Source organism: Phyllobates terribilis, unplaced genomic scaffold, assembly GCF_046119375.1.
Source record: "Phyllobates terribilis strain yellow unplaced genomic scaffold, ASM4611937v1 Scaffold_13__5_contigs__length_258822181, whole genome shotgun sequence".
Classification (NCBI taxonomy): Eukaryota; Metazoa; Chordata; class Amphibia; order Anura; family Dendrobatidae; genus Phyllobates; species Phyllobates terribilis.
Window position 1 is genome coordinate 94185441 of NW_027362773.1, and position 23201 is coordinate 94208641.

At 38.7% G+C, this 23201-nt stretch overlaps 1 protein-coding gene across 1 annotated transcript in view; it reads right to left on the bottom strand.

Moving 5' to 3' along the window:
• The window catches only part of SLC17A6 (solute carrier family 17 member 6), a 66421-nt gene extending 43873 nt beyond the window's left edge, over nt 1-22548 (bottom strand). Inside the window, exons 1-4 of the mRNA XM_073658218.1 lie at nt 21824-22548; nt 19909-20158; nt 19473-19591; nt 2291-2405 (exon numbers count right to left, since the gene is read on the bottom strand). Coding sequence (XP_073514319.1) covers nt 2291-2405; nt 19473-19591; nt 19909-20158; nt 21824-21909 — 570 coding nt within the window. The 5' untranslated portion in view covers nt 21910-22548. The remainder of the gene's footprint in view (nt 1-2290; nt 2406-19472; nt 19592-19908; nt 20159-21823) is intronic.
• Between the last annotated feature and the right edge of the window lie 653 nt (nt 22549-23201).

Sequence of the window (23201 nt, forward strand, 5' to 3'; positions counted from 1 at the left end):
TTTACAATATCACAACATAGAATGTAACATAATTTAAGATTCTAACATAAAAAGTAACCAAATCTAACATCATTATAGAACTTAAAATATAATAGTATGTAACACAAAACATAAATGATAACAAAATATAATGTAACATAATACAATAAAATACAAACCAATATTGCAATTTAGAGGGAATGTGTCATTAGTAAATCACCTATTGTTTAAATCAGGTTTTCATGATATAACTGTATTATTTTTTATTATTTATTTTTCATATCACAATCTTGCAATTTTCACACTGGCCACTTGGGCTATTCTAGACTACAGGAAATGCACATGTACATTAGCCGCAATAGTCTGACTTAGACGTGATCTTTATTTTTAAGCATCTAATGAACATGCAAAAGTTATTGTGTTGGGAGGAGAAGGATGCGAGCTGTGACATCACCCATGCATGGTGGATCCTGTGTTATCAGCTGTGTATAAAAGAGTTTCCTGTCATTGTAATTCTGCCTGTGATGATAATGTAGGAAAGGAGATAGCGGATATTCTGGTGTGCAAACAATAAAACAGTCAAAATCAAGCGAAGATATTGACAGTGCAGTTTAATTTCGAAGCGTTTCGAAGTATTACAACTTCAATAGGAAACCAGAAATTCTCCTGAAGAAGAAGTTGTAATACTTTGAAATGCATCAAGATTAAACCATGCTGTCGATATCTTTGCTTGATTCAGACTCCTTTATTGGTTGCAAATCAGCAGCGCAGAATATCCGCTATCTCCTTTCCTACATTACTACTTTGGATTTACCAGAGGGGCTGCAGCAGCTGGAACCTTATTTGTTACCATATCAGAGTTGTGTCTCACACAACCCTACCAGGTGAGCGAACTGCCCTTTGATTACTACATTATTTTGGATAACACCCAGGTAGGACTGGGTTAAATCATACCATTGCAGGACTTAATTAGATGCACCTGGCTAGCTTTGACTAAGAACCAGGAAATGGGTTCACCTTGTGTTAGTGTGCTAGATGTTGAGTAGAGTAGAGTGTGTTGAAGCTGGTGAGTGTCTAGCCAAAAATATGAGCTATAGCTGGGAGATAGACAAGCCAGGGTCTCTCTCTGGATGGAGACTGCATGGGTAAGCTAGGAAAGCTGAGCAGTCTGTGTGTTGGAGCTGCAGAGTAACATGTGGAAGTTGTAGCCTGTCCAGTGTGAACTGTGTTCGGAGTTGAACACTTCTGTTTGGTGCTGGAGCTAAGGCTGAAGGTGATACCGAGACTGGTAGGACCGTACCTCTTCTGTGTGTAAAGTTTGCTCTGGGAGAAAGTACTGTAATCTGTTTGGGTGAGCCTGCACTGACGTATACGTGCCTGCTAAATGAGCTGTTTATTTGCTGTGATAGCTTTGTGCCCAGAAGTGGTTGCTTTTGGTTTTGAATCCCTTGGAGTTTTCTAAAAGCAATAAAACTGCACGTTTGGACCAAACCACATTCCCTGTGAACGATACCTAATGCTTACCTGAGAGTGTGAATCTCTACACACCCTATTGCACTGTTCTTGTTCCCTAGTTATTTTCCTGTGATGATAATGAGACTGCTGAACAGTACACTCTTCTGTAACAAATGAGTGTAAATAGCCCTAGAGGCCAGGGTGTAAACTGCAAGACTTCTACTTTTTTTTTTCTTAAATTCAGGTTGTGATATTAAAAAAGAAAAACAATGTGGTTAAAAATATACATTCAACACAAAAACCTGATTTAAACAATGTAATTTTCTGATGAAACTTTCCCTTAAATTATAATGAGCCATTTAAAAATCCACTTTCTCGTTGTGAATTTGACATATTAGATGTTGAGGGCCGAGATATGACAGGTTGTTTGTCTATTTTGATTGAGGAGTAGAAATGTAATGATAGTTGTTTTTTTTTTACATTTTACCAACATGGAAAAAACTTACAAAACACACACACACAAAAAAAGTAAAGTATGTAAAACTGAAAGCCTGAACAGTAATTAAAGAAACATCATCGGCAAAACTAATACACTACATTATATCTCGTACAGATTCCTCGGGGGCGGAGCATGACACAGAATAAAGTAACATTAATGAGACAGTCCCTGTGTCAGGCTCTGCCCCGCAGTTTTCTAGTTCTGCCTGGAGTGTTCCTTTAATGAAACGTAGCACTGGAGCGGCTCTAGGGTCAGTCGCTGGGAGACGCATACTGTAATCTCATCAAAGAAATTCTACAGGAGATTTTCCTCCCACAACTTGACAAATTAATCTGCAGTGAGTCAGGAAATCAATACCTCCACAAGCCCTTGTAGAATCCTTACGAAGATCACACACCCAAAATGCACTCTGGCCGCGGACGGAATAAGCATGTTTAAAGTGGACGTGAGCACTATGGCCGCACCAAACACCCTGCAACGTCAAGAGCAAAAAAAAAACAATTAATGGGGACGAAACAGAACTGCAAGATGTAAAAGTGCATCTACAGATTAATTTAAAGGAAAACTCCAGTTTAAAAAAAAAATAATCAGCCACCAGGTATATCAACTCTGTGCTTCCCAGGGTCTGTATTAAGTCTCATGCATATGTTGCTTATTTTTTGCTTGCAGATTTGTAGTACTTTAATTCTTTCAGCGTTTTTGTTGCAGATTTCACCCATACTAAATAATGAATGGGAAAATACATGCAAAAACCGCATCAGAAATGTCTAACAAACACATGTATTTTATATTGAGTTTCTCCTGCCAAGACATCAGTATTTGCAGCTGATTTTTCTGCTGCAATTACTGAACATGTGCACATACCAAGTGGCGTAACCAGGGTCACCGGGGCCCCCCCCCATCCTGGTATATATATATGTGCTCCATCCTGCACGTCTCTCATCCTGGTACATATATGCCCTCCATCCTGCTATATATATCCCCCCTCCTGGTGTATATATCCCCCATCTTGGTATGTGTCCCCCGTTCTGACGCTGTTCTCTAATGTATAGAAAAAAATAAACCATTCTACTCACCTTCCCTCTGCTCCCCCGCCGCGCGTCGTCCTCTTCTGAAGCCGGCAGCTGACTTCAGCATGCAAGCGATGAAAGCGCATGATGTCAGTGCCATGCGCCCCCGGTCACATGCACGCCAACATCAGCTGCTGGCCTCTGATTGGCCAGCCGCGTGTATTGCAGCGCACGGACCTGAGGGGTCTGTGAACCGCAATACACTGCAGCTGAATGTGCATCTGAGGAAGTATTCACTGGTGTCAGCGGGCCCCTCACCCATCGGGCCCGGTCGCGGTGGCGACCTCTGCGACCGCGGTAGTTACGCCCTTGTATAACATACCCTTGCAGTATGGGTTCTACATTGTAGCAGCTCGTAGCTGTTTTCTCTCTCACACAACTTCCCAAGCAGGAAAGCTACATCACACCACCAGCCTTGCAATGTCTCAGCTAGCCTCTCTGTAGGTCAATCAATCAATCACCAGAACGTTGGACTTCCCTTCATCTCTCCTGTTCTGAAGACTAAGTTCAGGAGAAGTTGGAAGGACCCTCCACCTATCCGGAGAATGGGGGTCCAAAGTTCCCTGTGTGTTTCCCAGTGAAAGGAGCAGCGGTCACACATGCTCACTGCTACTTCATCCACACAAGGGTCCTTAGGACATCTTACTCACTTTCAGACATGGGCAGTGCGCCTGTGAAGCCGGGAAGCGTACATCCGGCTTAAGAGACGCAATGATGTGGGCGAGGAAAGTCGTGTGCACGCGCGAGATTTGCAGAGAGCTGGCGATAACGCCATCTCTTGCAAATCATGTTATCACGTCCATGTGGGGGGGCGTAATAAGATGCTGAGAGGGCCGACTAGTCTGGGGAAAACAAAGCCCCATCGACTAGTCACAACCCTATCACGGCATTCTTATGTAGCGGAGGTGAATCCTCTATTTGGGATCCTCATCTCACTGCCAGAATGGAGAGTGGTTACAAAGAGCGTCTCCCTCTCTGGGGGACCTGTCCTTTCCTGCATTACAAAGACAAACCATTCATGTCAATAAGATCTGTGCAATACTTTATTTCCCCTGTGGTGGCGCTAGTGGGAAATTGAACTTTTGCTGCCTGGATTCCCTTCAGGGAGCAGCTGATGACTCGGGTTCCCAACAAGAGGATATATTGTGATCAGTGATTTTCAAGGGGCCCTTCTGACAAGCAGAGATACCCTTTATTCATTGATATTATTGTTTCTAGTGGACATTTTGCCAATATTATTTCTGTTAAAATCATGACCCCTTAATCTCGTAAAATGGAAATTACAAGCTGATATTCTCAATGATTGCTCTGCGGTGATTCATTGCTGTTCTGGGAGAACAAAATGTAGAATTGCGAGAAAAGCGGTAATATGTATTGCTATTGATTATATCATCCCGCCACCACCTGTGCACCTCTCCGACCCATGAGACCTAGAAGAACAATTGACTGACTGTAACATCATATCCCCGAAGCCACTGACACATATACACAAATGACAGAAGGGGATAAATATAGAATAAAGCCCAATTACCTGACTGCACCTCTACACTAGGAGAATCAGGTATCATATACCGAGATCTAAGAAAAAGTAATTGGAGTAATGTCCATGGTGGTTCCCATTCTTCAGTCATAGTTTGTGATCTACCAGCTGGAGTCTGAAAACAACCCAGTTCTCATATTGTTGTCTACCCCTTGGAACAGAATACTATTATTGTTCATTTGCTTCCTAAAATAAAATTAATCAACTTTCTTAATAGTCTTCATTTAAAATTATCTACGATTTTGCTGCTGCAGAGTCTGTAAGTCCTTTATCTAGTTGAGTGATCCTCAAAAATGGTACAAATCCATCAGAGCGGCTCCTGGTTGTGACACCTCTCTCTGCTCTCCCACTTCCTTCTCTTAGTGCTAGAGATAGCATCAGTGAGGGGGTTGTAGACAATGCAGAGATAGAGAGAGTAAAGCATCTATAGTCTCAGGGAGGGCAGAGAAAAAAGACTGTAGAAAAGGAGGCATGCACATGAAAAGGAAATAAATGAAGGATAGAAGCTGTGCTGATATATGAGCTAATTAAGACAGCAACACCCTGGTTACACACAGACCACACATCCAGCCTATATTACTGGGAGAGACACTCCGACAAGAAGAAAATCTGAAACTTGGGTGAGGTTGCAAACTGCATATCAGGGGATGTGAAAATTAATGGACAGAAGATAGGAGACTGAAGCTTAGTGCAATAAGAGCTGCTCCTGGTTGTGACACCTCTCTCTTCTCTTAGTGCTAGAGATGGCATCAGGGAGGGGGTTGTAGACAATGTGGAGAGATGGTAAAGCTTCTATAGTCTTAGGGAGGGCAGAGAAAACGGACTGTAGTAAAGGAGGGAAGTACATGAAATGGAAATAAGTGCAGGCTAGGAGCTGTGCTGACACATGAGCTAACGAGGATAGCAACACCCTGGATACACAAAGACCTTGTCTTGGGAATACTGCGACAGAGAGGGACCAGAAGATGGCAGCGTCTCGTTACACAAACTTCTGCACTTATTAGAACTGCTTCACCATTCTATTAAACAGTGCAGGTTTCCTTGCTGTAATGGCCAGGGTTAATCAGTTCAGTTGATCTCCTGGAGCTCTCCATCCTGAATTGTCTGAGCTGTTCTGTGTTGACCACTCCCCTCTGGTATATATGCTCGCCTCTGGCACTTGGGAGTTGGCAGTGATAGTTCTACTTCCTGCTTTGGTGGTGAAGGAGAAAGTTCAGTTTTAGGATTTGGGGGTTGGAGAGCTTTATTGGACATTCCTGCGTGGAGTTGGTTTGCATGGTTTTCCCTATCCTCTCGCATTTGGTTTCCTCTTACTATACCTCCTCTGTTTCCCACTGTTATTTTGTGAGTGTATTTGTATGATTGTAGTTTTCTTTTATCCGTTTTTGCTAACCCTGTCTGATTAATGTTTTCATATATACTTCAGCCCCTCACTTCAGATAAGGGTTAAGTTGGGAGCATAGGCAGGTACGAGAACCCGGCGTCTCCACCTTCACGTGTAATCCGGGGGACAGGGATCGCCTAGGGCGCCCCAAGTTCAAGGGATAGGGTAGGAGCCCACAGTCCCTTGTCACTACATGACAGACTTCACATCCAGCCTATATTACTGAGACAGGCACTCACCCAAGATGCAAATCTGACACTTGGGTGAGGTTACAAAAAGCATATCAGAGGATGAATGAATGACTGAAGATAGGAGCCTGAAGCTTAGTACAATTTCATTAACTACAGGCAACTACTAACAAATGTAAAATTCATTTTCCATGTCAAAGGTAAAGAAAGGGCAATTCTGCACCAAAATGCATAATAATTTCATGAGTATAAAAAGTATTTACTACCATCTTTGGATGATCAATCTCCATCTCTCCTAACCATCACCTTGTCATGATTTTCCCTCTATAATATCTTATTCCCTTCTAGGGAGACCAAATTTTGGAACTGTGACATCCAGTTTGCCAAAGACTCATAAATGAGTTCAGTACTATGGAATTGTCCAAGCCCACAAAATATTGTAAAACCAGCTCATACCAATAACTTTACCAATCCCCCTGTCAGTCCTGTGCCAACGCCCATTGAACATACAAACTCCTTGCAGATGTTGTCCCTGGTGGGATTTGGACCCAGGACCCCTGCGCTGCAAAGCAACAGTGCTAACCATGATTTGACCTTAGAAGCCAATCACTGGCCACAGCAGTGAACATGATGGTGTTGACACATAACCGATACAGTCAATGATTGGCTGAAATGGCCAAATGTTGTATTGGCACAACATTGATGCAACCTGGCAGGAGACCATGGAAGTATTGGCAAAGGAGAGGCAGGAAGCTGGCGAGGTGACCATTACTTCTTTTGCAACTGTATACTGTATTATGCTATTTAGGTTAGGCAACTCCTTTAAGTTTCAATTCATCCATGGCATCCGGTGGAGTTGAGGTCCAAAACTCTGGAGGTCAGCAGAGTTCTTCCTCAACAATCTCAACAAATCAAATATCAGGAACCTCACTTTGTGAACAGGAACAGTCTATTGCTAAAACAGGAAAAAAGTTTCTCCGAAGTGTTGTTACAAAGTTAGAATGTTAGGTGTGCTCATTATTTCTTTGGATGTCACTTGGCTGGAACTATGAAGAACAGCTCAGACCCTAATTGTCCCTCCAATACATATCAGAAAGTCTTAGCCTCAGCCCCGAAATCTAAGTTCATCCTCCAACGCTTCAGAAAATAGTTTCCATCTGCAGAATTCACCTTACTTGCAGATGCTCGACCATGGAAACTCAATGTGGAAAACTGTTCTACAGTCAACATTACTACAACAGGTGGATGCACTTAGTATTGAGCGTTCAGAATGAGGTCACCTTCTCACAATCCGCCACTTTGTGAGGTCTTCTACTTTTCTCAAGCAGAAATAAGTGTGGCTAAAATGGCCAAAATTAGGATTGATGTCCTCTTATTACATAACTAGTCCCTTTGGAACATAATTTGAAAATTCTAATAGTATGGCTTTTACCTTGTTAGAATTAATTTACCTTCACCTACACTTTAAAAAGCCATTGAGCCCTTTATCCTCCTGAAGGATCTTCACCCTTAAAAGAATTGAACAGAATTGCAAACACATGGCTGCTTTCCTCCCAAAACAGTGCCACTCCTGTCTACAGGTTGTGTGTGGTATTGCAGCACAGACCTATTCACATGATGCAATGGCCAAGTCTGTTGATGGTTCACAAGCCTAATCTAAGAATAATCTGTATGCAAAGGCATAAGTATGCCGCCTATACGCCATCACTGGCAGCATAGTAACCTGTATTTAGCTCATTCATACACATAATTGGACAGCATTGGGGTATATTATTAGAGAACTGACCCAAGAGAGTGAAAAAACTCCCTCTGGGAAATTAGAAGTAAATTAGTTCAGATGATAATGGTGTGATAATTATTGCGATGCAGATCTCTCTTTTCTATTGTTGATAAAAGCCCTGCACGGCCGAAACATTGTGACTTTTCTGCACTAATACAGCTATTAAAAGGAAGACGTCTGGTGCCCTGGTTCCTGGATTTTTCGGTGTGATAATTATTGCTATGTAAACAAAAAAATACGAATGTTATTAATAATAATAATAATTATTATTGTCATTATTATTATTATTATTATTATTATTAATAATAGTAATAATAAAATGCGTATTTTATGGGAAATAAATCTATTAATATAATAATAACTATTATTATTATATTAATAGATTTATTTCCCATAAAATACGCATTTTATTATTAATATTAATAATAATAATGAAACTGATAATTATTATTAATAATAATTTTATTAATAATATAATAATTATTACTGTATTAATAGATTTATTTCCCATTATTATGATAGCCATCACTAATAATGTATTTCTTATGTTGTATGTTTTTTAATTATTTTATAAAATAATGTGAAAAAATATACACATTCTACATGCAATGAGAAATATGTGCATTTATAATTCATTTTTAACTTTTTTTGTTACATTTTTTTATTTGATTATTTTTCTTTTATAATATAATGCTGCATACCCATATTTTTTTTTATTAGATCTCATAAGCAGATCACGCTGGGACTGGGCGCATTAGCATAGGTAAACTTTATTTTAGACACTCTAGAGCAGGGGTCTCAAACACGCGGCCCGCGGGCCGCATGCGGCCCCTGAGGCTGCTTTATGCGGCCCGCAGGCACAGACCCCTTGATGATCCCGACCTTGTCCAGGAGGAGCCGCCGACAGCAGCGCTGCATTGCCGCACAGAGACTGTTTCCCAGCACTGCATTTCCAATGCCAGCCGCCGGCCAATCAGAGGCCAGCAGCTGATATCTGCGTGTCGGCGCAGCGAGTATGACGTCATTGCCATATGCAGATGTCAGCTGCTGGCCTCTGATTGGCCGGCGGCTGACATTGAAAATGCTATGCTGGGAGACAGTCTCTGTGCGGCAATGCAGCGCTGCTGTCGGCGGCTCCTCCTGGACCAGGTCGGGATCGTCAAGGGGTCTGACTCTGTGGTGCCTGCGGGCCACATCTGCAGGAAGGACGCCGAGGGAACGGAGGACAGGTGAGAATCATCTTTTTTTTTTTATGTGTGTGAAGAACAGCACAGGGAAAACATAGCCACAGGATGGGGACCTGGATGGGGCACATAGCCACAAGAGGGGACCTGGATGGGGCACATAGCCACAAGAGGGGACCTGGATGGGGCACATAGCCACAAGAGGGGACCTGGATGGGGCACATAGCCACAAGAGGGGACCTGGATGGGGTACATAGCCACAAGAGGGGACCTGGATGGGGCACATAGCCACAAGATGGGGACCTGGATGGAGCACATAGCCACAGGATGGGGACCTGGATGGGGCACATAGCCACAAGAGGGGACCTGGATGGAGCACATAGCCACAAGAGGGGACCTGGATGGAGCACATAGCCACAAGAGGGGACCTGGATGGGGTACATAGCCACAGGATGGGGACCTGGATGGAGCACATAGCCACAAGAGGGGACCTGGATGGAGCACATAGCCACAAGAGGGGACCTGGATGGGGCACATAGCCACAAGATGGGGACCTGGATGGGGCACATAGCCACAAGATGGGGACCTGGATGGGGTACATAGCCACAAGAGGGGACCTGGATGGGGTACATAGCCACAAGAGGGGACCTGGATGGGGTACATAGCCACAGGATGGGGACCTGGATGGGGCACATAGCCACAAGAGGGGACCTGGATGGGGCACAGAGCCACAAGAGGGGACCTGGATGGGGTACATAGCCACAAGAGGGGACCTGGATGGGGTACATAGCCACAGGATGGGGACCTGGATGGGGCACATAGCCACAAGAGGGGACCTGGATGGAGCACATAGCCACAAGAGGGGACCTGGATGGGGTACATAGCCACAAGAGGGGACCTGGATGGGGTACATAGCCACAGGATGGGGACCTGGATGGGGCACATAGCCACAAGAGGGGACCTGGATGGGGCACAGAGCCACAGGATGGGGACCTGGATGGGGCACATAGCCACAGGATGGGGACCTGGATGGGGCACATAGCCACAGGATGGGGACCTGGATGGGGCACATAGCCACAAGAGGGGACCTGGATGGGGCACATAGCCTCAAGATGGGGACCTGGATGGGGCACATAGCCACAAGAGGGGACCTGGATGGGGCACATAGCCACAAGATGGGGACCTGGATGGGGCACATAGCCACAAGATGGGGACCTGGATGGGGCACATAGCCACAAGATGGGGATCTGGATGGGGCACATAGCCACAAGATGGGGATCTGGATGGGGCACATAGCCACAAGAGGGGACCTGGATGGGGCACATAGCCACAGGATGGGGACCTGGATGGGGCACATAGCCACAAGATGGGGACCTGGATGGGGCACATAGCCACAGGATGGGGACCTGGATGGGGCACATAGCCACAGGATGGGGACCTGGATGGGGCACATAGCCACAGGATGGGGACCTGGATGGGGCACATAGCCACAGGATGGGGACCTGGATGGGGCACATAGCCACAAGATGGGGACCTGGATGGGGCACATAGCCACAAGATGGGGACCTGGATGGGGCACATAGCCACAAGATGGGGACCTGGATGGGGCACATAGCCACAGGATGGGGACCTGGATGGGGCACATAGCCACAAGATGGGGACCTGGATGGGGCACATAGCCACAGGATGGGGACCTGGATGGGGCACATAGCCACAAGATGGGGACCTGGATGGGGCACATAGCCACAAGATGGGGACCTGGATGGGGCACATAGCCACAAGATGGGGACCTGGATGGGACACATAGCCACAGGATGGGGACCTGGATGGGGCACATAGCCACAAGATGGGGACCTGGATGGGGCACATAGCCACAAGATGGGGACCTGGATGGGACACATAGCCACAGGATGAGGACCTGGATGGGGCACATAGCCACAAGATGGGGACCTGGATGGGGCACATAGCCACAGGATGGGGACCTGGATGGGGCACATAGTCACAGGATGGGGACCTGGATGGGGCACATAGCCACAAGATGGGGACCTGGATGAGGCACATAGCCACAGGATGGGGACCTGGATGGGGCACATTAGTACAAGATGGGGACTTGGATGGGGAACATTACTACAAGATGTTTGCCATTATTACTATATGATGCTAATTGTAAGACAATATTACTGAATGTGGCCAATTGGGGGAAACAAAATTGTAAAAATCAAAAAAATAAAAATAAAGCATGAAAAAATATTGGGCGCTAAAAATGCTGTTTTATATGTAAACTAAAGTAAACACAAAAAAGTGCACGTTTATTATCGCCACATCCATAACGACCCAAGCCATAAAAAAATAAACACGGAAAAAATGTTCAAAAGGTGTATACAAAAAAAATGGTATCACTAAAAATGTCACATTGAACAAAGAATGCGGCCCCCCAAATTCAAATTTTTTCCATGTGCGGCCCATATACCCAGCCGAGTTTGAGACCCCTGCTCTAGAGCGTTGGCTTTTTGATTTACAAAGACAATTGTATAAAATGAAGACGTGTGTCAGGGAATCACGAGAATAGAAGACGTCTTACATGGCGCCAGACCTGATGAAGCTGGAGCATTTATATTCTGTAGTAGATTCTTTTCACCTTTCAATCTAATAAAAACAAATCAGCTTTTCTTCATTACGGGCCGCACATCTGAGACTCGCTCATATTGAACTGAATCCCCTGTGATTCATTAAAACAGGAAAACGTCTATATTACTAGAGGAAGACAAAGGCCCCTGCATGGAGCATATGGAAAGTAGCAAGTGCTGAATGAGGATTAAGGCTGTCGTGTGGCACGGGGAGCCCCTTCTTGTCCTTTAAAATGGTGTCAGACAAAGGCCCGACCTCTTCACGGTCACTGCGGCTTAAAAGGAAACCCACTGAAAAAATAATATTCATTGATCAACCTCAGGACAATAAAGTTCCAAGATGCATTCAATTCAATGTAACATCTCATTGCTGATGGGTTCATGTAATTGAATAATCAGATGGTATAAACACCTACAAAAATCCTGAATATCTATTTTTTTTTTTAATATTTTTCTTAGTATTTTTTTTAATTCTATATTTTAGACGTAAATTACCTTGATTTACAGTGGGGGGAAATAAGTATTTGATCCCTTGCTGTTTTTGTAAGTTTGCCCACTAACAAAGACATGGACAGTCTATAATTTTAAGGGTAGGTTAATTTTAACATTGAGAGATAGAATATCCCCCAAAAAATCAAGAAAATCACATTGTATAAATTAGATAATTTTTTTTGCATTTTGCAGTGAGAAATAAGTATTTGATCCCCTACAAACCATTATGAGTTCTGGCTCCTACAAACCAGTTAGACACTCCTAATCAACTCGTTACCTGCATTACAGACAGCTGTCTTACATAGTCACCTGTATAAAAGACTCCTGTCCACAGACTCAATTAATCAGTCAGATGCTGACCTCTACAACATGGGCAAGACCAAAGAGCTTTCTAAGGATGTCAAGGACAAGATCATAGACCTGCACAAAGCTGGAATGGGCTACAAAACCATAAGTAAGACGCTGAGTGAGAAGGAGACAACTGTTGGTGCAATAGTAAGAAAATGGAAGAAATACAAAATGACTGTCAATCGACATCGATCTGGGGCACCGTGTAAAATCTCACCTCGTGGGGTATCCTTGATCATGAGGAAGGTGAGAGATCAGCCTAAAACTACACGGGGGGACCTTGTTAATGATCTCAAGGTAGCTGGGACCACAGTCACCGATAAAACCATTGGTAACACATTACGCCGTAAAGGTTTAAAATCCTGCAGTGCCCGCAAGGTCCCCCTGCTCAAGAAGGCACATGTGCAGGCCCATCTGAAGTTTGCCAGTGAACACCTGGATGATTCTGTGAGTTATTGAGAGAAGGTGCTGTGGTCAGAAGAGACAAAAATTGAGCTCTTTGGCATTAACTCAACTCGCTGTGTTTGGAGGAAGAAGAAGGATGAGTACAACCCTAAGAACATCATCCCAACCGTGAAGCATGGTGGGGGAAACATTATACTTTGGGGGTGCTTTTCTGCAAAGGGGACATGACGACTGCACTGCACTGAAGGGAAGATGGATGAGGTCATGTATTGCAAGATTTTGGCCAACCACCTCCTTCCCTCAGTAAGAGCATTGAAGATGGGTCGTGGCTGGGTCTTCCAACAAGACAATGACCCAAAGCATACAGCCAAGGCAAAAAAGGAGTGGCTCAAAAAGAAGCACAGTAAGGTCATGGAGTGGCCTAGCCAGTCTCCAGACCTTAATCCCATGGAAAACTTATGGAGGGAGTTGCAGCTCCGAGTTGCCAAGTGACAGCCTCAAAATCTGAATGATTTAGAGATGATCTGCAAAGAGGAGTGGACCAAAATTCCTCCTGACATGTGCGCAACCCTCATCATCAACTACGAAAAATGTCTGACTGCTGTGCTTACCAACAAGGGTTTTGCCACCAAGTATAAAGTGTTGTTTGCCAGAGGGATCAAATACTTATTTCTCACTGCAACATGCAAATGAATGTATCTAATTTATACAATGTGATTTTCTTGATTTTTTTTTTGGGATATTCTATCTCTCAATGTTAAAATTAACTTACCCTTAAAATTATAGACTGTTCAAGTCTTTGTCAGTGGGCAAACTTACAGAAACAGCAAGGGATCAAATACTTATTTCCCCCACTGTATGTATTATACAGTTTTGGATTGTTATGTTAGTATTATATTGATATATGGTTATTTCTGGAAATGTAAAATGTTCTCTGAGGAGGAATGTATTGAAGGTTTAAAAAACTGGGGAAGGGGATCAGAGAGATTAATTTGGGGGCGTTTAAGCATCACACACTAATATCAGGTAAACAATACCTGCATAGTATTATTAATTATGATGCATAACACATAATGAAATATTAAAAGGGCAAAGAATGTCATGTTTCAACCTTACTCCCCAGAATGGAATACAGGTCTCAGAGATAACCTTATTTTTACCCTTGGAAATGTTTACTTCTATGCTCATTATTGCCCCCCTTGCTGTAATGTATGAACTGCAAGGAGTAGAGGCGAAAAAGGAATGTAAACTGTTCTAAGCACATTAGTCATTTACAAACACAGATATCACTTTATTTAAAAAATTGAGTTGCGTATTTTAGCAAGCAAATGTTAATATAATACTGCCCCTATGGAAAAAGCTACATCTACTATAATAATGCGACCTATGTACAATAATAAAACTACTATAATACTGCCCCTATATACAAGAATACAACTACTATAATACTGCCCCTATGTGCAAGAATATAACCACTATAATACTGCCCCTATGTACAAGAATATAACTACTATAATACTGCTCCTATGTACAAGAATATAACTACTATAATACTGCCCCTATGTGCAAGAATATAACTACTAAAATACTGCCCCTATGTACAAGAATATAACTACTATAATACTGCCCCCTATGTACAAGAATATAACTACTATAATACTGCCCCTATGAACAAGAATATAAGTACTATAATACTGCCCCTATGTACAAGAATATAACTACTATAATACTGCCCCTATATACAAGAATATAACTACTATAATACTGCTCCTATGTACAAGAATATAACTACTATAATACTGCTCCCTATATACAAGAATATAACTACTATAATACCTGCCCCCTATGTACAAGAATATAATTACTATAATACTGCCCCCTATGTACAAGAATATAACTACTATAATACTGCCCCCTATGTACAAGAATATAACTACCATAATACTGCCCCATGTACAAGAATATAACTACTATAATACTGCCCCCTATGTACAAGAATGTAATTACTATAATACTGCCCCCTATGTACAAGAATATATAATACTATAATACTGCCCCCTATGTACAAGAATATAACTACTATAATACTGCTCCCTATGTACAAGAATATAACTACAATACTGATCCTATGTGCAAGAATATAACCACTATAATACGGCTCCTATGTTCAAGAATATAACTACTATAATACTGCTCCTATGTACAATAATATAACTACTATAATACTGCCCCCTATGTACAAGAATATAACTACTATAATACTGCCCCCTATGTTCAAGAATATATCTACTATAATACTGCCCCTATGTACAAGAATATAACTACTGTAATACTGCTCCTATGTACAAGCATATAACTACTATAATACTGCCCCCTATGTACAAGAATATAACTACTATAATACTGCCCCCTATGTACAAGAATATAACTACTATAATACTGCTCCCTATATACAAGAATATAACTACTATAATACTGCCCCCTATGTACAAGCATATAACTACTATAATACTGCCCCCTATGTACAAGAATATAACTACTATAATACTGCCCCCTATGTACAAGAAAATAACTACTATAATGCTGCCCCCTATTTACAAGAATATAACTACTATAATACGGCCCCATATGTACAAGAATATAACTACTATAATACTGCTCCTATGTACAAGAATATAACTACTATAATACTGCTCCTATGTACAAGAATATAACTACTATAATACTGCCCCTATGTACAAGAATATAACTACTATAATACTGCCCCCTATGTTCAAGAATATATCTACTATAATACTGCCCCTATGTACAAGAATATAACTACTGTAATACTGCTCCTATGTACAAGCATATAACTACTATAATACTGCCCCCTATGTACAAGAATATAACTACTATAATACTGCCCCCTATATACAAGAATATAACTACTATAATACTGCTCCCTATATACAAGAATATAACTACTATAATACTGCCCCTATGTACAAGCATATAACTACTATAATACTGCCCCCTATGTACAAGAATATAACTACTATAATACTGCCCCCTATGTACAAGAAAATAACTACTATAATGCTGCCCCCTATTTACAAGAATATAACTACTATAATACGGCCCCATATGTACAAGAATATAACTACTATAATACTGCTCCTATGTACAAGAATATAACTACTATAATACTGCTCCTATGTACAAGAATATAACTACAATACTGCTCCCATGTACAAGAATATAACTACTATAATACTGCCCCTATGTGCAAGAATATAACTACTATAATACTGCCCCTATATACAAGAATATAACTACTATAATACTGCTCCTATGTACAAGAATATAACTACTATAATACTGCCCCCTATGTACAAGAATATAACTACTATAATACTGCCCCTATGTACAAGAATATAACTACTATAATACTGCCCCCTATGTACAAGAATATAACTACTATAATACTGCCCCCTATGTACAAGAATATAACTACTATAATACTGCTCCTATGTACAAGAATATAACTACAATACTGCTCCTATGTACAAGAATATAACTACTATAATACTGCCCCTATGTACAAGAATATAACTACTATAATACTGCCCCCTATATACAAGAATATAACTACTATAATACTGCTCCTATGTACAAGAATATAACTACTATAATACTGCCCCCTATGTACAAGAATATAACTACTATAATACTGCCCCTATGTACAAGAATAGAACTACTATAATACTGCTCCTATGTACAAGAATATAACTACTATAATACTGCCCCTATGTACAAGAATAGAACTACTATAATACTGCCCCCTATGTACAAGCATATAACTGCTATAACATTATCATTCTACATTGTTTAAGTCTACACCTCATTACATACTCTGATATTTTATTGTACAGCTGTCACACTGGACATGTACTGTTGTCAGTCTTATCATATCATTGGACAATGACTGTTATGCTGTTTCGGAGTAGCAGGTGTGTGACTACACTGCATCTGTGTCCCATGTAATCTCATTAATCCAACCTGCCTAATTCTGGGTCACGCTTATTTGTAATATCACAACATTTACTGGTGACAATTGTTCCAAAGGATTGGTTTTTATTGCTGTGATCCCCTGTGTATAAGTCTGGAAGGACATTAGGGCAGTTGAAAAGTGTCCAATGAAAGACTTTAGAAAGTAGTGTCCATATGTCGATATGAACATTTTCAACTACAGTTAAACCAGATAGATTAGATAAATAGAATACATAGATAAGAAATAGATATTTAGTTTTTAATTAGATAAAAGATGGATTTAGAAAGATGAGTGATAGAAAGATGATAGATAGACAGATAGTTTGAAAGATAGATAGATGATAGGTAGATAAATAAATGGAATACATTGATAGAAAATAATAGATATATAGAGTATATAGACAATATCCTAGATAAAATAGAAGTATTTGTATGGACCTTGTCAGTTGGTGGCTTTCACCATTATTTCTCTGTCAAACATTAACCAAAACATTAGAGTATGGCCTACAGGGGGCAGTCATAGTTCTTTACCCATTCTCTGAACGAAAAAGTAGCCTTTTATTATCATATTATTCATCTTTCTCTATGTTACTCCTAAGAATGCATACACTGATACATTGTTGCATCAATAAATCAGATTCTTTCTTTCTTTACTCTCATAGAAATCTCTTCTGCAACAATTTTCCAAAAGGAAAAAATATTTTTTTTTCAAGGTCATTTAAAGGACAATATTTCAGTCCTGCCCAAAAAAAAATATTTTCAATCTTCCTCCCATCTGTCTGCCATTACAATATTTTATCTCATCTCATACAAATATCTGCTCATTAGCGAATTCAGTGCAAACAAGCAGCGTCTCGTTCATAGTCAAAAATCTGCTGCTGATAGACCACATTCATCTGGACTGGGAAAATCACAAGTCAGACAGAAACAGAGAGAACTGCAATATTTAAGGGACAATTTTCGAAAACATATCCTTAAAATTACATTTAACATTCCCTCCCATTCAGCCTCTACTTTAACCTTATATTGATAATCACAATGATTGCCATAAAAAATAAAGTATTCTAAATTATACGTTTCAACCATATAAACATTCGACAAAATTTTATAAAAATGTTCTCCAAAAATTTGATGAGTCAACTAAAACATTGATATTTAAGAGAATCTTATAGTCATGTTGGAACATATATATATATATATATATATATATATATATATATATATATATATTTCTATATATATTTTTTTAATTATTATTTTTTATTTTGGTATTTATTTTTCTTAAACAATGTATCAAGGATAAATATTGTTGGGGTGATTTATTTACCTGTTTTCTAGCAGTATAAGCTATGAAGCTTTTTTCCTTTCCATTCATTCATATATACACACATATATATACACAGATGTATATATATATATATATATATTATTTATTTATTATCAAACAAACAATATCTCAAATATAAATATTTTTGGAGCACTGATTTATTTAACTGTTTTCTAGCAGCATAAGCCATAAAGCAATGACTTTTTTCCTTTCCATTCATGCATTATTTATACTATGCAAAATAGCTCACAGGAACATATTAGTTAACCCCTTCCATGAAAGATAATTCACAACCCTTCAAAGTATTCACTCTCCCTTCTTAACATAATTACTTTTTTTTTCCCCCCTGGAAAATAGAAAATGATTTATTGCTTCCTGTTTATAATCTTGTCTTCAGTGATACATTGTATATTATCTCTAGGATCTGACTGACAGATCTTGTCGTACATACTGTCAGCATCACAAAATTTCTTCCTCTTCCTGTTTCACACTGAACATAAAGCCCACAGTTATTACAAAGGGATGAGAGAGTAGAATTCATCCTCAATTCTCAGTAGATCTAATTAACAGGTGGAATCACACCCTTGGTCCCTGAAATATTGCCAAACACCATAGAAACTGAGGTCTGGGCTTTGAGAGCACCATCTGTAGCAGTCTCTGCATGGGGGATTGGATTTTGCTTAGAATATATTTTTAATTAAAAGTACATTTCAAAAATAAAAATAAAAAGCAAGTACATTTTTTTACTATATCTAATAAAATAAATCCAATATATATATATTTTAAAAAATATATATATATATAAATATCATGTTGGTTACATAAGAATGGAAATTATTTCATTTGAATGAAATAAAAAACCTAAATGTCTTTACATTTTTTTTTATTTTAAAAAATGATAAAATATTTTTTTATAATTCTAAAATATTTAAAATTAAAATAACTTTAAAGAACGTTTTAAACGTTTTCGAATTGTGATATTTTTTTTCCTTACAACACATAAGGTTAGCTATTCTAGAAAATTATTTTTATTGTAGCTTTGATCGCGTATAAGATTCACGTAAACTGAGCAGCAATAAAAAACAACAATATTTTATTCGGAAAATAAATCACATCGTAGGGCGACGTTCAGGCTTTCATGTAATTACTGAATTGTCGGTACCTGTTAGCAGCTAATCTTGAAGCTATATATCCTCCAGGGATTTGTGTTACTATGTAACCCCAAAAGAATGAGCCATGGATCATTCCAACAGTCTCAGGATCCCAATTAAATTTTGCTTTCTGTTAAAGGAAAGAAAAAGAAACAAAAAAACATCCTTACATATCCTATAAATTATTTATTTGTTACAATTCTTTGAAAGTGATACAAATAGAGGAAGAAAAAGAATGGAGGAAAAAAATGGAAAAATTTTTCTTTTTGTTTACTTGTTTCCATTTTTCCAAAATTCCAGATAGTAACAATTATTTTTCATGCCTTTTACACATTTTTTTAAATTGTATACAAAATCATTTCAGACTACGATGGATGTAAAAGGGTTAAAATAGATAGGAGGTGGGAATGCATAAGGGTTTCTTCTGTAGGTTTTAGACTTGCTCACCTCTTTAATAGTTTTTCCGTGTAGATGAATGGTGCTGTTATTTACCATATCCACTATGGCCACTCCCAGATTACAACGAATCCCAAAAGAAATGCAGAACCCTAGCCCACTCATGATGGCGATGATATATCTCCTCGGTAGCCCGAAGCAGGTGCAGTCACATATAGGAGTTTTTTTCTCAGACACTTGCAATGGTTTTCCATCTTCCGTCAATTCAATATGTTCGTTTTTATTTTTTTTTTCTAAAACCCTTAAAAAATAAGAACACGATTTTCATTTTCTTCAATTTTCAAAAAAAATTATAACGTTAGTTTGCATTCTTTTTTATTCCTTGCCGCTTAAAATAACCCAAATATTTATAGCTCGATGTCAAGTAAATGCAAAATGGCTCGTAACGTTCTAATTCAAAGCTTTGAAACGAAAAAGAAAAATTAGAAAAATTTGTTTCAGATAATAGAGTAAAAAAGATGTAAAGCCCCAGAAAAATAATCCCCTTAAAATATGAAACATAGACTTAATAAATATTTCACATAGTCATAAAATGTAGGGGGTTCTTATATAGATTCCCAAAAACCCACCTAAACAAATAGTTACAAAAATGTCAAGCTCAAACATGAAATGATTTTACTAAACTCTGCATAAAACACATAATAGCAAGAAATATATATATATATACATATATAATTTATGTGTGTGTATATATATATATATATATATACACATATATATATAAATTCTATGTGTATATATATATATATATATATATACACACATAAATTATATATGTGTATATATATATATTGCACATATATACATACACACATATTGTATATTACACATATATACACACACATTGTATATATGTTATATATATTACACATATATACACACACATTATATATATATTTTATACACATATATTACACATATACATACACACATTATATATATATATATACACACACACACAATATATACACAAACACACACATATATATATATATATACAGACACACATATATAAACACATAAAAAGAAAAATAATGACATATATATCTCTAATTACCAAAGTAAAAAATAAAAATATCACTAAAAAGTTACAATAAAAACATTTGATTGTACGACACTTTTTGAAAAGAAACAATTTGATCATAAGGATTTTAATAATATATTGTATTTAAAGGAGTATATATGTTTTAACCTATCATTTTTTTTAAGCATTATTAATAAATTATTAATAAATATTATACCACCGGAAATTGAAAAATTCAAATAATACACGTTGGGAAATAAATGATACATAAAATAAAATTTTCCCAAAAATTCAAAGTGTTTTAAAAATTTGATATTGCACTTACAGATAGATGCAAAAATAAATATTTAGTTATAACTAAAAATGTATAGACGTGTGTATACGATCACATGCGTCATAGCTACGTCATGGCAAAACCATATTAAAAAAAAGTGCTAAAAAAATATAATAAAAAATTAAACACTTCTGAAAAAAAGAAAAAAGATTAGCGGATGGAAGGAAATGTCTAATTTGTGTCCCTGCTGAAGTCGACCTTCGTACTTATTAAATATTTATTTATTCCGCTTAAGCTTCTGTACATTCCACTTGGGAATCTATTCATGGCGTGTCTGCTTCTTTACCCTCACAGGTTCCTGCTTTTTAGAATATTTAAGCTCTAAAATTGAAATTAAATTTGAAGCCAACCAATAATTAATGAGCAGGGAATATGGCGGCGACCGAGCACGTACACAACTTATCAATATTCATCGTATCAATGGGAGATATTTGGACTCACCGAATGAACCTTTTACACATATTTATCAAAAGGTGCACAGATACATTCAGAAAACTCAAAAGATTACAAATAAACTTTAATTTTTTTTTTCATTAAAATGTTGATACCTGTGTAGCTGACCCAGGGATTTTCCTGCAAAATTCTTCAGCCCTTCTTTCCCAGGTGCTAAGACCCTTTGTTTTATTGTATCCATTATTGCTTCAGGTGTTGTTGCTTGTTCTCTGGCTAAATTGTACAATGCAAAGAATGGCAACTTCTCATAGTGCTAGTATAGATCCCAGGATACAAAATATTCCAAACCTAATCCTACAAAGAAAAAAAAAAGAAAAGTGATGGCTTCGCCTACAGATAGAGAAGGAGGATTACAAAGTGTTGCTGGCTGGGGAGCTTCCTCGTACTGTAAGTGAAGGCAGTTTCATGGTTGGAACAGAGCAGCATTTGGTCCTCTGGCGGCTTAAAAATTCATTTTACATCACCATCGCCTCCATATATTGTGGATTCTCAGCAGCGGGAATGGAAAGTTGATGAGGAGGATATTGCATTTCACCATAGACCAAAACTGACGTCCAAAGTAGAAAATCCCAATATTGCAAAAATTGCATTTATTTTAGAGGATAAACTGCAAAGACTTTCACCAGGAAAATATTGAAGTCCCTTTGACCATAGCAAGCAATTAAAATCTCAGGTTTTGGAGACTGAGAGGCTGCCCTTTAACTCCTTTCAGCACCATGGACAGGTCCAGTCGAAAGGAAGAGCCTCCTCAAGCTTCCACTGCTAACTTTCCAAGGGAATTGGGCGGATCGCCCTGTGCAGAATTCATTCTTAGTCTCACCAGTGCGGATGCTATGGAAACCAGAAGGAAGATGTCATCATTTCAATCCAGGTTCACAGAGAACGGAAAGTCCTCACTCTTTTTTTTTTTTTTTTTTTAATAAACCAAGAGTCAAACTTCTCTTTTATTCCAATCATCTTATTTTTTTCCAAATTTAAAAAAAAATAAAAAAAATAAAATATATTTTTTATTTTTTTTTTAACACTGTCTTTTCTAAGCGTTCATATTAACACCAACAATGTAACAAAATAAGAGATTTGCTTATTTACGACATTTTTTTACCATTATAATGAAGGTCGCGACTCACGTGTCAACGTCATTCCCTCCTTATTTGAATGGATACAGGAGTGAATACCACAAGTTAAAATTGTTGGTTTTTTTTTGTATTTATTAATATTTCTATAGCCGATGGGAGAAAAAGCATTCAAGCAAAAAAAAATTAAAAAAAATTAACATCTTGTCGGAACGGTTTTGATTGGATCTTTAGCAACCAGCGTTAGTGTAGGACTATCAGGCATATCAATTACAGATGTTTTACACCCATAGCAGATATTTTTTTATTAACGAAGAACGATCAGTAAATAGTTCTGGGATTTAAAAAAAAAAAAAAAATCAAATCCTGTACAAGGATGCCCTCTAATGTGCAAATATGA